Source organism: Rhopalosiphum padi, chromosome 2 (assembly GCF_020882245.1).
Source record: "Rhopalosiphum padi isolate XX-2018 chromosome 2, ASM2088224v1, whole genome shotgun sequence".
NCBI lineage: Eukaryota > Metazoa > Arthropoda > Insecta > Hemiptera > Aphididae > Rhopalosiphum > Rhopalosiphum padi.
Genome location: NC_083598.1, coordinates 52,511,924 through 52,531,426, shown reverse-complemented (window position 1 = coordinate 52,531,426; position 19,503 = coordinate 52,511,924). Strand labels below are relative to the sequence as shown.

Genomic DNA, 19,503 nt, shown 5'->3' with positions numbered 1-19,503 from the left:
AAATCGTCACGCGATCCCTTGTTGCGATAACGTAAATTCTAAAGCTAACTATATCAAATACGTTAAAAATATATAATATTTCATATTATAATTCAGAATTATGTGAAGCTGACGGAGCAATGCAAGCGATGAACCATGTTGCTGAAGAATTTTAGTATACCTATACTTTCTTCCTGGAGCCATAAAATCTCTACATTCTTTATAGAAGAATAGATACGTGGTCTGATGGTTGACTAAAATTAAAATATAATTTTTAATTTTTTAATTATTATATGTATTATTTATATAATTCTTATTAAAATCCTGTTATATATTGTTTTTATAGTTCCAGTTTTACTGTTTCTTAAAATTACTTTGAATTTTTAAATTTATAAATAGCTACTTCCTATAATTTTAAATTTAAAAGCAAAATTATTATAGGCACTAGACAATTTAAGTACATTACATATTAAAATTTAATGATTGAGTGGATTTTTTTGAATTAGTTTTTTATCGTTTACCTATTTGCAATGTTTTTCCTCAATTTTAAAATGTGAAGTCTAAATATGTAATTTTTGCTGAGAACAACGCCTAACTTTTTATCACCTTTATTTACCTTCAAGCGACTTATCTGCAGATTTTGGCACTCAATGAAAATTCTACACATTAACCGTTAGATATTCCAAAAATAAATTATGTATAATAATAAAGAGAGTACCTGAAAGACATAAAATATTTTAATTTAATTTTTGTTTAAAATTTTGAAAATTTACAAATACACTATATTTATATAGGTACTTAAGTATATAATAGATAATATTATGGTTACTTAATTGTTGTAGCTATTTTGTTATACTTTGCAGCTATTTAAATTAAACCATTGTCGTTTTTACAGTGTCAAGAGACCCTGCAGCCTGGCGACATGGCAGTGACGGCGAGCAGAGTTGGGTCGGGCGCGGCTTGGCATCCGGCGTGCTTCACGTGCCGTGTGTGCAAAGAAATACTCGTCGACCTCATATATTTCTACAAAGACGACCATGTTTACTGTGGTCGACATCACGCGGAAACGCTCAAACCCAGGTGTTCAGCTTGTGATGAGGTATAGTATACAATATTTCAATATTCTACACGCAACCATCCGTTTTACACCTTGATCCACGTGCAGTGGTGCAGACGTGATGTTATATAGGTTACCGCAATTTTTTTTCTCACTCATATTATGTTAGGTTTTGCCCGTTTTGTCCACCGATCGAAAATTTCACCCACCCACCACGACACCGTCTTGATCCACCCCCATTTGCGTTTTATATTACAAGACAAGATGCCTATATACAGTATTACAACGATGTTATTGTTCTATGATAGTACATAATACGAGTAGTTACACAATTTATAATATTAAAACCATCTTGGAAATAATAATGAAAAGATTATTTTTTTAAATAGTGCATAATAAATAAATAATAATGTATACGCGTGGTTTAAAAAAAGTAAAACAAATTATTTTTCATTACTTAAATTATAAAATTAATAAATACGATAAATATAATTATAGAAAATAAATTTAAAAATGGATAATGCTATTTTTCCCAAAATATTATATTTTTTTAAATAAGTTTTTGGTCTAAAACTGCATTAAAAAGCTGTAATAGCTGATCTGTGTCAACATTTTTCAACGAATTTCCTATATCATTCCATGATTACACAATAACTATCAATATCAACGATATATATGAATATGAAACAACATGAAAATTAGAAGCATATCTTGTATATTGAATTTGTATTTAAATTTCGTTAAGTTTCCCAAAATAAACTCATAAAAATCACTGGTTCTCTTAACAAAACTTTTTTCAACGCAATGGGTTACAAAAATGATATAATGCTTTTCACAGTATTATACCTTACCCGTCACTATACAATATTACGCAATAAATCTGTCACTCCGATCAACTTTACATTATATGGTATATTATACCAGTGTGATTCATTTAAGTGCCCATCATACTCATTACTTAGAAATCGTTTAACCTTTTTTTTTTAAAAATCTTTTACTTAATTTACGTGATTTCAAACAATATTTTTGAAAACAATTTAAATTTTTTACAATTTTTTTAATGATAACATACATTTTTTAGTTTTTATTCCTAAGCAGAATATTTTTCGTAGTAATTATGTGTATAAAATTAAAATTTCATATGATTCCCTATTTAATTATAAGTATTTAAAATTTGGATGAGCGAAGTAGAGTGTTAAAGAGATACTCCACATAATGGTGGTCCGCTACTTTTCAATAAAGTTAAAACTTTTCGAAATAATGAGTGTATAGACATCATTAGACACTTATATGGATTACCTTTAATATACCTTGTATAGGTACTTATTAATTGTTACATATATTTATATATATCATATGATGTACACGCAGATAATATTGGCTGACGAGTGTACAGAAGCAGAAGGTCGTGCTTGGCACATGAAACACTTTGCGTGCTTGGAGTGCGACAAACAGCTTGGAGGCCAGAGGTACATCATGAGAGACGGCCGGCCTTACTGTCTACAATGTTTCGACGGCCTATTTGCCGAATACTGTGACTCTTGCGGCGATCCTATAAGCGTAGACCATGGTGAGTTATTTTTTATTAAATGAATTACAAGTATACGATTTTTAAACGAAAACGGGGGTAGGTAAAAATTGTGAGATGGAATTAATTGACGAAAGCTGAATCTATCCCATGGCCATACCTCATATTTTTTATTAATAATTTATAAGTACATATTATACAGTTAAACCAACCATTATTTTAGGATAAACACGTAAATAACTTTCGTATAAAAACGCGTATTGTTAGTATTATTATATGCAATGAATATTTAGTCTCTCAAAATCCTATGAGGTTATAAGTACACAATGATTTAATTTAATATTCGTGAGCAGCTTTATTTTCTCAGATTATTTTTTTAAATTTAAAACACTAATTTATTACACATTTTCACTTTACATTTACGCGTATCGTGTTAAAATCAGAACATCAATCGTTGATTTTCAACCATCCGTATATAGTCAACGCTGAAATATACTAAATAGTGTAATCACAATATCGGTTTATATAATATATATTTCCAATTCACTGATTATAATATTATCATATGTGCCGTTTCTCCGATGGATTCCACGTACGTGTTGTATCGTAATAACGTAATTATATTAATTATTGTCGAAATTCACGTGAAAACGTTCGCAAACGCCACAATAACATTCCAACTTTTGAATTTTGACAGTGATAGTTTCGGGCAATGCACTGTGAATCAGAATCATTTTAATATCATAAGTACAGTTCACCTTTGCACCTTAGTACCTGACACTTATTAGCACTGAGTGATATTGTATATTATTCGTTCCACGAGTATCAGCGGGCGTGTATATGACCTAAGCCTCTTCTGCACATGAGAATTTCAAAATCAAAAGTAACGCTATTTGTATCATGTGTCATAAATCATAATATTTATTTAATTTTATAAATAAACGGGTTATATAAAACCTTTTAGCAAGATAAAAAATAATGAAATATATGTATTACAATATTACATATTTGAACTAGAGCTCGGCTTATTTTTTTTTTAGGTCGATTGTATTGTGTATCATAAGCATGGCTAAGTATTCATACAAATCGAATTTTTTTAATGCGTGACAATTCTATTGTACGTCTCGACATTTCACAGATTTAAGAGCATATTTAATTTTTATTAATACATATTTAACAATATGATAATTCGCATTTTAATTAATGATATTACCAGCTATTCTATAATTATTTATTTAATGCGATTTAAACAAGAATATTATATAATAAATATAATATAATATAATATAATATATATATTATATCGAATACTATTAAGTACATTAATGGTTAATTTTTAACGTCAATAGAATATACTTAAAAGCTAAAATCATTTTAGAAAATTTTAAATTTAATAACTAAAATGATTAAAAAAAAAATTTTAAAGCTACGAGTTTATGGGACTTTTTAATTTTATTTAATTCGGCGTAACAGTATTCACTATAGATAGCTCAGTATAAATATTTTTATACATTATTATTTATATATATATATACACATAAGTAAACGTGGATTTATGTGTATATTTAATCGTGTGTAAGAAAAAAAAATAAAAAAAATGAACTGCGGGCCATGTTACACTTTACTCGTGAAAACAATAATATTTAGTGGTATTTTATCATCACGAATAATTTAATAATATAATAAATAGTTTAATGTGTCTAGTACTATATCTGCGAATACATAAGTCGATACGAATTTGTTTCCATTAAATAGCGTTTAAAATAATCTACTTTCCATATTCTTATGTATGTATTACCTACTGTCACGACGTGTATATTTTGTATACTTTTTTAAAGACTAATTCAAATACCTATTTTTTATTTACATGTAAAACGTATATATTTAATATACGTATACACTTTTACCGCGTTGAGACTCGAGAGGCTGTTGCCTGTTTATACACATGCCGCCCGTATTGTAAGTTAAACTATATACGCTGCTATTGTGTAAATAACGAGTCTCCTGCACGCTATATATTTACACGCTTTAATACGTCAGATACTCCGGAACAATACCTTATACGTATTATACACATATAATAATACATTATACAGTATACATATTAATATATTATATTATATTATGTAGGTTAGATTATACACGAGTGCGCCGTAGTGTATAGGCTACACAACAATCGTGAAAAACTCGAGCGATAATATTATTAGTATTATTACAGCAGTGTTATAAGTGATTATTATAACTGCTGCAGCTTTGCCGAAAGTAACGCAAGATATTCGAATATTATTATGTTTGTCGAAACACAGACTGCAGGGTGATCATTTTAACGTCAAAAGTCCGTTTCGAAAAACGTTGGTTTTTCTAGTTTGAAACATTTTTTTTGTAAATTTAAGACAATATATTAGAAATAAGTACTACTGTTGTATATATTTATATATACGCACAATGTTGCACTCCTAGTTTTATTTATTGGCCTTGTTTTTTATACTGTCATATTATTATATTTATAGCCAGTGTTATGTTTTTCAACAGAAAACTGTTTATAAAATATTGATTCGCATAAGTTATATAAATTATAGATAACGAATATTTCACACATACCTTTTTAAATTCTTATCTTTAAAAAATCTATTTATACGATATTTAAACCAACTTCGAAATTTTCGCCAATGTATTTTCTGTTCAAGATTTAAGAAATTTAAAACCCTATTTGACCATTGAAATCGATACCATAAAATGGTTGCATCGACAAAAACAAAAGAAATATTAGAGCTATAAGTACACCTGTATTTTACAAAAAGAAAAATTTCAATAAATCTTAACATTTATAAAAACAACGAAAAAATCATTAGTGTCAAAGGAGTCGCCCTGTATATTGTGGTACTTTGTGAATTAAAAAGAAAGAACATCAAGTTATCTGAGCAATACAGACGAAGAATTATTCTAATCAACGCGGGTTTGTTTGAGAAAACCCGTTTTATATTATTATATTATTAAGAATACACCGTGCGTATACAAGATATCCGTATTTTAACGACGACGCATAAAACATTAAAATATTATTATTATTATTATTATTATTATAGTAATATATTATATATATTATATACACATAGCAAAGTGAAACCTTTTAAAGAGGACACCCGTGAGACCGAAAACAAAATCGTTCTTCCCGCGTTAAAGTACGTTATAATATATATTATTTACACAGGTAGCAGTACGGGAGTATAAATTCTATATGGTAAAGCTACGTTTTATTATCTATCGCGTGTGTATACAGAACAATTCATTCAACTTGTTATACAACAATTTCCTTAGTCAATGTGGAACGATTTTCGATAAACAAAAAAAAATGTAAATCTTTTTATGTAACACATATTATATTATCGATTCTAATTATATAATCTTACTGTATAAATTCTAGAGCAGAATGCATTTCTTAAAAAGGCGATAATTTAGTTGAACCAGATATCGATGAGATGAGAATATATTATATTTGTATGAAATTAAATTCCTATACTAGTTTTTTCTTAAAAACCATAGATATTTACAGAGTATAAAATAGTGTTATGAGGGTCAAAGCAGATCGTTCTGTACCAAAAGCAGAATTATGGCTATTAGAAATTAGGACCATACTTGCATAAAGCATCCTAGTCCTTTCATGATGAAAGTTTCATCCATATAATATAACATATTCTATAAGTTATACGAGTAACTACTAACTACCGTATTTTACATTCGTAATTTATTAGTGTTGAGTGTTATACATAACTATTATTACTACTACACAATGAAAATCATTACTCATATATATATTTTTTTTTAATTAATTTGAGTTTATAAGGTGGTAATATAGATAATCCCTAATTTTTTTTATTTTTTAATATTGATAATATTATTTGACATAAGTTTATTTATCATACTCGGTATATTTCTTAATTTATAGTTGTTATGAAACAGTCAGTATAAAATAATAAAATAATCGATGTAATATGGTAATAATAAAGTGACAAAAAATATTTTATTTTTATGAATGTTGTGATATTTATTTTATTTAAATCTTTATCTTGAGCGTTTGGCAATTGTTATTTCTCTCTTTTCTCTAACCCATTAAGGATGTGCATCTTGAATAATACATTATTGTGGCTATATTATAATATAAATATATCTACTAAATGATTATTGTTAAACGTTCCAATATACATTGCGGCAGGTCAAACACATATAATATTTTATATAATATATTGTATATAGTATACATTTCTATAATATAATACGTTAGGGGTCTCAAGATTTCGATATTATCAGATGCCATACCCATATGTTCGTGTATAGATAGAACTATCTATTATATGCGAAATATTATTATAATAATAATTATCGTGTACATTATATAATATACAGGGTGACTCATTTAACGTAAGACACTCATTATTTTAGAAAATACAAACGTGTTTGAGAATATTATATTTTTTACTATTTTATATCGTTATTGTTCTTTGACTTTTTTACTCTTTTTACTTACAAAATACAATTTTAATTTTATATTCCTAAGGAAAATATATATTTATATAAATATATAATATTCGGAATACTTTGAACTACAAAAATCAAAAGTCAAATTTCTTACCAGTATTTTATTAGTTATAACTTATAAGTATTCAAAGTTTTTATGAATGGACAAGAATTTTGCGGAGTACCCCTATACCACTCCACTCGGCTTACCTAAACATTAAATACTTAGAACTATATATCACTCATTCAAAACTATTTTTATACATCGAATTAGTAATTATTCCAAATCATTTTCTACTTTGGATGTTTTAAAAATGCATATTATTATAAAAGCGAGTTAAAAACTAAGTAGCAAATAATAAATGTCTTATGTTAAACTGATCACCCGGTATATAGCTCTACTTATATTATACCTATATACTATAACTCTTAAGTCTATATGAATATATAAATATAGTATTCAGTATATAGATACTATTTGTAAGGTAATATTCAGTTTTCTCATAAATTAATTTTTCGATGCGTTCCGCTCTCGCCCGTTCGACAATATTGTGCTGCATACTACGAGCATAATATTATACGCGTAATACGAATACTATCATACACATCGTAGGTATTATATTTCCACAACAACTATTTAGTAGTGCACATCGCGGTGGCTGATAACGCTATACCTACCTTGTACATACCTACATTATTATTATTATAATACCCGTCGCAGCAATATACGATACTCGTATACCAGTTACTATTATTATAATGTATTATAATGTGTATTTAATATGATATTATGCGTACTCGGGTAGGTACTATACGCCTATACCTACAAAGCTATACCCCATATAGGTACTCAATCCGTATCAACGGTTTGTATCTTCGATTTTATTATAATGTATTATTATTATTATTATTATTATCGTCCTGCGTGTAATGTAATGAACAACTTACACATACGTACGTCCGTATACGTGCGTGTTTGTATATGGGTTGGCTGACTGCGTTTACATGGTATATAATATAGTCAACGCCGGAAAATTTGAAATCGACATGTGCCATCTAACCCGAATTATAAGTATATATGTATTATATACTCGAAAATATGTTCCCTGGCCATCTTTTCACCCTAAGACATTATCTTCAAAATTATAACTTCGCCAAAAATGAGTGCGTAGTTATAAAGAGTGAATTTGTTCACAACTAAGTAAGTACTCAAATTGTTCCTTACTACTAAATGACGATTTTTTAATTATGCGTAGTGCGTCTCATTTACATTCAGCTATCATTCATTCATGTTTTCTCTAAAACCATAATTTCTGCATATTTAAACAATGAATAAATGTGCAAACAAAAATAATTTTATTTGGGGGTCAATGACTAATGAGTGACTAGTAAAATATACGTCATGCGAAATACGCGCCTGTGAATAATATGATCTTTTCGAATGAATATCAAACATGATCAACGTGGGATATTCATCATAACGAAACCATAGTAAATTGTTACGGACATTCCACATTCGTCATAATAATGCTATAACGATCAGTCGTAATTCTTTCCATAGTATACGCGCATTGAAACTGCATCGACAACGTAGCTGCACAACACCATAAATCAATTAACCCACTTTTGAATTCGAAAATTTAATAACCCAAACAACGGACTACCGCGAACGCAGTTAAATGTCAATTGTTATTAAGTCTTTTCGAGTGGAAACAGCATCATACGATGTATATGTATTATAATACAGTAATTATTATTGTTATGTATAATATCAGTAGGAGGTACTTTGTACTCGAATTTAACGGTTCGTTACCGCCGCTTTTGCAGCTCATGGTCCAGTCATTACAACATTAATATATTATTATACGGTTACTTCAGCTATAATGTGCCTACTGAAAATATTATCGATCCATCGAGGATATTGTGACCATTTTTTCACTATTCGAATACTATAAACTCGATTTATAAGCACGTCCACTAGATAATATATAATATACGTATTATGGGTACAAATCAAAAACAGTTTTAAAAAAATCGCATCGATAATAACGTTTATCTGTACATGTTCATTATTATAAACCATACATAATCTGTACTAATTGATGGTCTTCTAGTGTTTGATGCACGCATGATAAAATTAAAATTATATATCAAAATGAGAATCATTTAACGTGAAAGCCGATTAAAAGTATAGAAAAAATTCTAACACGGACGTAAAAATATATTAAATTATAATCACAGCGATATAGACGTAAATATATACTGTTTATTATTATACATGTATATCGCATAAGTTAAATACATGGAAACAACTGCTAAATTAAATATTTCGTTAATGACTTGTGCTAAACTTTAAATAATCTTTTAAAAGTTTAAAACAACACAAACAATAATTAGACCTGTAATATTAAGTGAATTAAAATAATTAATCGATTATTTAAATAAATAATCAGTAATTATAATATACTGCAGGCTGATTTATTTAAATAATAATTCACCCAATCTTGCAATTCTTCAAATTCAAATTTTAATGTAGATAATATTATAAAGACTAGATATTTTTAAATACTAAGATACTTATTGAATTTTATCAGCTTCCTCATGAACTAGTTTTTTTCAAAATAATATATTACTTGTAAAGTGGATGATTTTATGAACATTTTATGTAAGTATTATATAGATACCTTCTGAAATCGAAATTTTAACAAGTAGTTTTTTTAGTTATTCAACTTTCTGTTAAGTTTATTATACTATTTATACTATATTTTTGTGCAATATAATAATAAATAAGTATGGGTATATAATCTATAGCTATATGAAGATATGTACCTATTATACATAATGTAAAAAAATAAACTATAGACTAACTTGAATTTACTGATTGGTTATTAACATTTATTTTATGTTTTAATGTATAAGTGTATAATCGTATAGCTGTATATATCCTAAGCCTATACCTATTTATGTTACTTAAAATATTCAATTTACTATTATCTATGGTAAACAAACCAAAATAACTCAGAAACTATACTTATTCAAATTTTGATTTAACAATATAAAAAATGTTCAAAAAAGTCGTCTGTTTAACAATTAACAGAAAAAAATTGTATCACCGCGCCCTGTATGTAATTATTCCATAACAATCTAAGTACTTAAAAGTATGGTTCTTAACTAAACTATTAGATATAAGATATACTCAAAAATCAAAAGTTATAAAAATAAGAATTCCAACAAATAAGCTATTCACTTTAACAAGAAAAAAGAATGATCGTAGATAAGAAAAATCATCATGTATAAGTGAACCAGCGTAAATATTCATGCAACAAATGCATCACATAACGAATACAAGTAGAACGTTTTTATATTTTTAATAGAAAAAAACAAAATAAATACATTGTTTATTTCTCTCTTACTAACTACAGCATTAGTACATTACCACATTATTTTGTTTCTGCTCTCGAATTGACCATTTTGGTGTCTTATTATTTTCCGAACACGCACTGCAGTCAATTAGAGAAATTTTCGTAGCAAGCGTACTCATAAACTAAACATTTGCTGCGCGCCCAATGTTATTTTTCAATGTAATAACACATCGTTTATCTCGGTATGTACCCACGACGGGGCTTAACGAGACTATTTCGATTTTATGACCCCTGTAAAGCGCAAACCACATCACTGCCGAACCCGTTTCGCACAGCAGCAGGTTAGATAGAAAAAAAAATAAAAACGGAGCTCCGCTCGCGTAGATCAACATTTCATTTCCGTGCACATTATAATAATAATATAATACATTATTAAAATATACCTACCGAACAAGACTGGCGATACGAACAGCAATAAACGCGACCTCCATTGATGTTATTATAGTATTAATCGCGCGTGTATTGTCGGTATTCTTGTAGCGTCTTATACACGTTTTATACACTGCATTGTACCTACATATTATTATGATCGCAATATAACAATATAATACTATATACACTGTATATTATACAGCCGTCCGTGTACTTTTTGAACAAGGGGTTCCCAAAACTGTGGATCCCATATAAATTTAAAATTATTTTTTTTACCAAGGGAGGCATGAATGTGCCGTAGTGGTCCAAAAAATAGGTTAAGAACCCACACTTCAGGTAGTTGTATATCCAGTGTCGGATTTAAGGGGGGGCAAGTGATAATTGTTGCCCCGGAATACAAGGGCCTCGAGGCACCTCAATGACAGACGCTTAAAAATTTAAATATTTCATTAAATTTTAAAATAATTGTAAAAACTGTGTACCTCTATTTTCTATTAATATATAATAATATATACTTGATATGCTGCTTACTTAAATCTATGTAATTGAACATATTACATATCGATTAATTCGTGAATATCGTTTATAGCCTATCGGTAATGTAGGTATATATACATCTATAGCGACATTATTCTAAACTATTTACTATAGTTTTAGTCACTCTTACACACACAGCATATTACGATAGTATATTAACATACTTAATCATTATATTAAGTGCATATAGTATTATTATTATTCTACGCATATAATAATGAATGCCATTGCAGCGCACAGCGAAACAATAACCGTGGTCCATACGTATTATTGTATTAACCAATTATAAACTTCTTTTTCATCTCTATATTTTTATCTCTTCGCCGCGAGATTAAAAACGTTTATGTATTATTGTTTATTCCGTCATCGTTACTTGGTTTTCTTTTTTAACGACGACTTACGAGCGCCAGAAAAACCGGTATCGATGTCGTTGAGTGTCTACACTCTAGATTTCGAAACAGTTTTTACTTTTTCTGACTTTTTCTTTCGTTTGCTGCAACAAAATGAGTATTATTATAATATATTACCTATAATATATTTTACTACGAATCACACAATCTGGATCCATGACGCCCAGTAATAGTGACCATATCCAACCGGCGGCGTATCCGTATAGTATATGAGGAGGCGATGGGTTATTATTTTATTTTTAGTAACGATGTATTCATAAATTATTTATTATCCTTTGCGAATTGTTAATCTGCTGCTATCAACATTTTCTTAAAGTATTGATAAAGATATCATGCCACTTTATGCAAGCTATGTGTATGGTTGATTAAATATAGACTAAAAGTTAAAGGTGTTAGAGATACTGAAGCTGAAGTCGATAGAACGATTTGCAAATGAAAAAAAAACTATATTATTAGGTTCTTTAATAATATTTATTCTTAAATTTTCTTTTTTTTACTTTTTTAAAACCATTACATAATACTTTTTATTATTTATTTAGGGTTTCAAATATATATTTATATTTTGGTACTATATTATTTTTTAATTTTAACTTAATACATTATATAGCTATGTTTATTATTATGCAGAGTAACGCACTGTATTTTTCCATTTTCTTGTTAAACTAATCCACGAAAACGATAAATAGAAAAATTCAGTAGAAGTGGTGGAACACCTTATACATATATTATATTGTTGGGACCATAGAGCTGTGTATGGAACAAAATATTAATAATAATTGTATACACAAAAATATATATTTATGTTGTTTTAATATGACTGAATTCCGAATTCCGATTACAAATAATCGATTAAATGACATCAAATACTATAATGACAATACGTGTTAATTAAATTACCAAAAATGATATATATGAACGGACTTTTAAAACGTCGCATTATGGACCCATTATATTAATATTTATTATTCGAGTATTATTGTGAAGTATATTTTATATTTCGCTGAAAATTACAAAACGATACAGAAAATATAAACTCGAATAATAAATTCATCAATCTAGTCGAGGGGCATCGGGTCGTCGGGATACGATACACACTACACAGGTTGATCTGGATTCAGTTGAAAAGTCGAATGATGCTTATCTTTTCATAGTATTTTAATGATTGCAATATTACGTATTACGTATATACTCGTATATTTACATTTCTCGAATTTAAATTGTTTTTTTTTTTTAATTACCAATAAAACCAATTTAATTACGGTAGTCAAATCAATAAAACGTCAATTATTATTCTTAAAAATTTTTATTACGTACAAAATATGTATATTAAATATCGAAAAATCGACTGCTGTAGTGTATCGTTTTACGCGATATACATATACTTTTATAGGGTCGGAAATAATTTCATAATATGAAAAAAATCACCGAATATCACCTCCTGTAATCCTTATCAACGTCCTACGCAATTTGAATATGGATAGAAATTCACGGGTTGCTATCTGTAGTGATGAAAGGAGCTATAAAGGGAGTCATCATAAGACGTTCTGTTTATTATATATTTATATGATAACATAATTATAAGTTATAACCAGATATAGGTACTAATATATATTATGTTTTGTAAATATTTATTTCGTATTATGTTATAAATTATAATTTTATCACTTTTATTTATAGGGCAAATGAGTCACGAAGGACAACACTGGCACGCCACCGAACAGTGTTTCTGTTGTCACACGTGCAGATCTTCGCTGTTGGGCAGACCGTTCTTGCCACGCCGTGGGGCCATTTTCTGTTCAATCGCCTGCAGCAAAGGTGAACCTCCAACGACAACGACAACGATGACGACATCGCAAAGGCCTGAATCAGAAATGGACGATGCCGCTGCTGCAGTCGCGCAAACAGAGCAGACGACGCCCGCGCAAACGCTGCAACTACAACCGGTCGCCGCCGCGCCAGGCTCACCGGCCAGCGCCGGAAGACGGACCGCATCGACAAACGGATTCGCGTAGGTTTCCCTTGTATTTAATACGATTTTATCGTCCTCCTCTGCGATAGTATTATTATAGTCTAGGGTTTGGGTATGTTTTTAGCATTAATTTATTTTTTCTGGTCAACAGTATAATATTGTATGCTAAGTAAGCGAGATTTTCGTTCCACGACATTGTGAATAAAAATTCCTAACTTTTTGATAATTTGATACATATATATTACAATTTTTATGTAATATTTAATCTTTTTAATGGATGATTTATTATCTTAACAATATATTATTTAGTAGGTATTCAACGATACATTTTTAAAAAAAACAAAATGAGACACGATTTTATGCGAGATAATATCCCAATAAATAGAATATATACCCATCAATTATTTATTAAAAATGACTGTCAATGACAGCTATAATAAAATACTTTAAATCTTAAATCATATTAATTATCAGTTGTAAAGGCTAATAGTAAAAACTTGAACGCTGTCTTTTTTTTAAATTTGAACTTACAAAATTTTAAAAAAAAGTTAGTCCTTTACGTTTTTAAAGAGATTTTACTACATTATTCACTTTCACTACACATTTCCTCATCGAAAATATTTATATAAGTATAATATATATTATATATATATATTGATCTTTACGAGCATAATATTTATTCATATACTTGAGCATTTTTTTTAGTTTATAAATGTAAAATGTATTACCTATATTTTTCCATAGCAATATCCTAGACCGTGAGCATATATGATTTCGTGATACTGCGTAAAATATAATATAAATATAATATTACCTAAGTGTTCGCTATTACCAATTAGAGTAAAAACATTTATGATAAATAGTAAATTTCAAAAAGACCAATTTAATTTCAGCTTTAAAATCAACCGAACGTTTCTTTCCGCAATATTATCGTTCAATACGCCATGTCACAACATAAAAACTCGAGAAGTATAAAAACGTGAGACAAGTCACTCATTCCTGCATGTGATGAGTTGACCCCCTCCTCTCCTCGTAGAGATATTTGGGTAAAAACCACTCGAAAAACTTCAACTTAACTATGACAAGTATGACCGTATAAGAACCTACACGCAGCCCTCTAAAAATCGTAAACAGATTAAAAGATAATAATCTATCTGAATCAAATGATGGCCGTACATATGGTACGCTAACCACCACCACGCGATAATTAGTTTTTATTTTTGTAGCCATGTACGCTCCAACACTCAAATAAATGAAAAATTCCAAGACAGTTTTGACGTGTGTGCGCCCGAAGGATAGAGAGGAAAAAAATAAAAACGTCACTTTGGTAACGTCTTGAGCTCACTCGTCATCGCTTTAACCATGTAATTGCGACTGACCCGTCCGCGAATTTGAGACACATTTAATCGGAAAAACATCTGGAAAGTTATGCACCCCGCTCATTCCATATAATAGAACCAACATTCTCCGAAGTGGAAAGAATTTCGTGTTAAAAAAGAATTACAAAATCGAAAAATATAACATATATTGCAAAAATATAATATATGAAGCAACGCACAAGGCACAACGGTATAAAAATAAACGTAATAAAAATTGACACCTACCGATTAGATTTTTAACTAAACTAAAGTAAAGGGGAACTTTAAATGTTTTAAATAAAACTTAAAGAGACAAATTAATTTTTATAATGCCTTCCTCCATAACCAATAATATTCTTAATATTTTTTTCCGTTTTATCATAAATTTTACCTATTATGTAAATAATACATAAACTTGCACAGAAGCGTTCTCAGGAATTTTTATTGGGGGGATATGAAAATATATTTACATATTATCACTAAGTTAAACAGGAAACTTTATATTACCTAAAAAAAAAAGGCCATGTTTTTATTCATCTATACCCCCATAGCACCCTTGTGAGAACGCCCATGATAAACCAATAAACCATACAGACAATATGCAGTTATATAACGATGCACCATCATTATATAGCTGTATATTATCAAACACATGTCTTACTTTTTAATTTTACAATGATGGAAATATGTAATACAATTAAATAAATACATGTTTATATTTGCAATATAAGACTTATTGTTGAACTAAATAAACTTAAAAAATAGACTATATATTAAAATCCAATATATACATTATACACCATATATAAATAAATACAAATCGTCCCAATAAGGTAATAACCCAATGTTAACAAGTCGTAAAACGATAATTATAATTTATACAACTTTTTTCTGAGGTCTCTTTAATTATTTTAAGGGACTATCCGACAGCCGTATATGGACCTAATAATCACTAGTACATAACGAAAATATTTTCTCAATTTTGTCAATTCATAATTTATAGTAATTATTAGTTATACAAAAACTGGCATTGAATGTAGGATCAAGACATAAATCGTCAACCTAGAAAAAAACCCATAATATTTAACCCCATTTGCCGACATCATCATCGCCACAAGGGTTGCATTTTAAACGTTTATATCAGACAGCTTCCGACAACGAATACTCTCGCATAATATATACAGTCGCGTTTTACTTGATCCACTTATACCCAGCTTAGTCAAAATCAATAAGACAAAAACTGATTCACTTTAATAAAAACAAAATGCGATTTATATATTATTATAACGTAAAAAAACCGCAATACGAACCATGCATGTCTGTACATTTTGTCTCGCCGATTGAACGTTGACACGATAGGCAAAAAAACATCGTCCATCGTCATCGTGACTTGTGAACCCTTTGTGGCAGATATTATTGCGTTAAACTGTAAATATTTAATCGCAAAGCGGTCAAAATAATAAATAATTAAGTCGGTATTTGATAACAATAAGTACCTAACAATGTGACTGCAATAATAGTATAAAAGAATGCTTGAAACAATGAAACTAGTAATTGCAATAACATGCAGTTCTACACAAAATTTATTTAAATAAATTTTAAAATTAAAAAATGAGTTTAAATATTGACAATATCGTTATGGTATGAAATAAGTTGTAGTATTTAAATGTTATGAAGTGTTAAGTATATAATATGATTAGTGATTACGAATATTCGCGATCGAAGCAAATAAACGCAATACAATTTTTTTTATAGATTATTGTTTTTGCTAAAATAAAATGTTGACTAGTGACACCCGTGCATATAACCACATTAATCTCTGTGATTTCCGCAGGTCACCCTCACCGTCACAACAATCGGCGTGCCGGTCGCCGTTGATGGGCCGCAGAGCGTTGCAGAATGCCAACAACAGCAGTACATCGTCGCCGTCGCCAACGCGCCACATGCAACAACGGTCCGCGGGCGATGGGGTATTGGCGCCACACGTCGGTCGACCGAACGCCGTGGCCGCGCGCCCATCTGATTTGGATGTAAGACAGCGGCGCCGGCGCAACGATATCGCCGTGGTCGAGTCCAGACGCGTAGTCACCGTAGTGGACAGAGACAACGGCGATGACGTAGACGTGGCCACTGATGACGATGGCAGCAGTGGCAGACCACGCGGCCATGGGTTCTCGGCCACGTCGTCAGCTGTCATCGCGGTCGACCGAACTGACGGCGGCCGGTTAGACGACACGCTTTACGAGCTGCAACGGTTGCTGAGCAACGGAAAACTGCCGCAAAGATTTCTGGAAAAGCTCATCTCAGACGACGAGATCACCGACCGACTACTAAATGAGTTCGAAAAACTCACAACCGCCGCTGCGGCCACCGCCACGGCCGCCGCCGTAGAACCATCGCCACCGTCCTCTTCGTCTTCAAGCCGACGGCCTGTGGTCGACCGTCGACTAACCGGCGCCACTCCGCCGTCCACCGCCATTGTTGCGACCGCAAACGCACCACCACAGCCGCGTCGTGCTTCATCGTCGTCGTCCACGCCTGAAACGGTGGCCACCGGTGGCAGAAGATCCGTCCGCTTCGACGGCACCGCTTTATCGTCTGCCGACCCACCGGCTTCCGGACGGACCAGACGTCGGCGCCGGGAAGGCCGGAACAACCGGAGTCGGAGCCGGAGCCGAAACAGCAGACCCGTTCCGCCGCCGCCACCGCCGCCGACCGGTAACGACGACGGCGATGACTCGTCCGCCGAACACGGTTGCTGTTCTACGTGCTCATCGAGTTCAGGCAGCGAGCTCGACGACCTGTCTGTGTACCGGTTACCGGCTCGCCGGCCGTACGGCCCCGGAGCAGGCGCCGCAGCCAGGATCTCTTACGTGCCTAACGACGCCATAGCGTACGCCAAGCAGCAGGCCACTGCCCACCGGTCGCCCGGCAGGAGAACAGCGGCCGCTGGCCAGTCGCCACAGCACCTACAGCAGCAACAGCAGTCAGTGGATGACAAGAACTGCGTCATACAATAGTGATATATATGCAAATATGCAGTACAATATGCTACGTTAATGTGATCTATATAAAAACGATAATTGACTGCTGTAAAGCAATGGGGGACGAACGAAACTATAAGTTGATGGGTTCTTAGGAATACCAGTTATTGTTCAATACCGAAATAATACCATGTACTATATAATGTATGAGTTAATGCCGTTGACGGTTTTTTCGGTATGTACCGCGTCAACCCTGAGTCACACTATTAGGGTCTAAGCGCCACCCATATGTCATGGCATTGATATTATAATTATCTCTTTCGAACATAAACGAATTCTTGTGTCAAAAAGTTAATAAGAATAATAGTAGGTCGTCCCTTGACCAATAAGCTATAGGTACAAGGCGCAGGTCTGGAATTCACTTCACAATGTCACTAGCGTACTCCTATTTAATATAATATAATCGGATGTAACATTTGTATTTATCATGCTGTACATGTATAATGTATACAGTATACCCAATGAGTTAATTTTTTTTTTTGAGGGGGAGGGGTAGAATTTGGAAAAAATACATTAGTACCCTCTTGTTAAAATATATGGGACTAGTTCCCATTTGCCCCCTTAATTACGCCTATACACGTGTGTCTTCCACGATAGTGTTATGTATATATTAAATGTTATGTGTATATTGTAATCGTATAAATTATAGACAAAAGTTTGTTATATACATTTATATTATGTTTAATTGACGTATTGTATACTCCACTCGTGTATAATATTGATAAGTGATAACATTAAAAAATTGTAGGTACTTGCCTAATTTTTTTGTTCGAACAGATTTGTGAATAATAAAATAAATTATTTATGTTTGAAAAAACAATAAATGAATATGTTTTTTTTTTTAACAACCCGTCTGTTTGATTTCAATAACACCAATACAATTATGTGTAAATTTTATTCTTAAATCGAAATCCATATAAGCGTCACGCGTCGTTAGTGAAAAAACACACGACGAATATACCACTGCAGTGCGGTAAAATCACATTCACGTCAGTTTAATTCATAAACAAATTGTGATGAAGAAAAATTGTGCTTGATTAAAAATTTGACAACAGCGTTAAAGAACAACAATGTAAAATCGTGATTTTATTTTAACGGGCCGTAATATGTGTATGCGACACTAATCCTTTATTTTTATTTTTTATCAGTGTCATGCGTGATTGAAATAAATCCAAGCACTGTAATAGTATAATATATTGATACTTTTTACAAAATATTTATAAAAGCATTGTCTACTGTCTCTCACTCATTAAAAATGGTCGTAGTACTTACACAATTATATGTACACTGTACACATATATAAATATATATA

At 31.0% G+C, this 19,503-nt stretch overlaps 1 protein-coding gene across 3 annotated transcripts in view; it reads left to right on the top strand.

The window, feature by feature from the left end:
- The window catches only part of LOC132919985 (protein prickle-like), a 172,415-nt gene extending 153,382 nt beyond the window's left edge, over positions 1-19,033 (top strand). For all 3 annotated transcript variants that reach the window (XM_060981958.1, XM_060981960.1, XM_060981957.1), the window contains 4 exons: positions 875-1,078; positions 2,408-2,606; positions 13,498-13,828; positions 16,982-19,033. In XM_060981958.1, the coding sequence (XP_060837941.1) occupies positions 875-1,078; positions 2,408-2,606; positions 13,498-13,828; positions 16,982-18,167 (1,920 nt within the window). In that variant the 3' untranslated portion in view covers positions 18,168-19,033. The remainder of the gene's footprint in view (positions 1-874; positions 1,079-2,407; positions 2,607-13,497; positions 13,829-16,981) is intronic.
- The last annotated feature ends 470 nt before the right edge of the window (positions 19,034-19,503 follow it).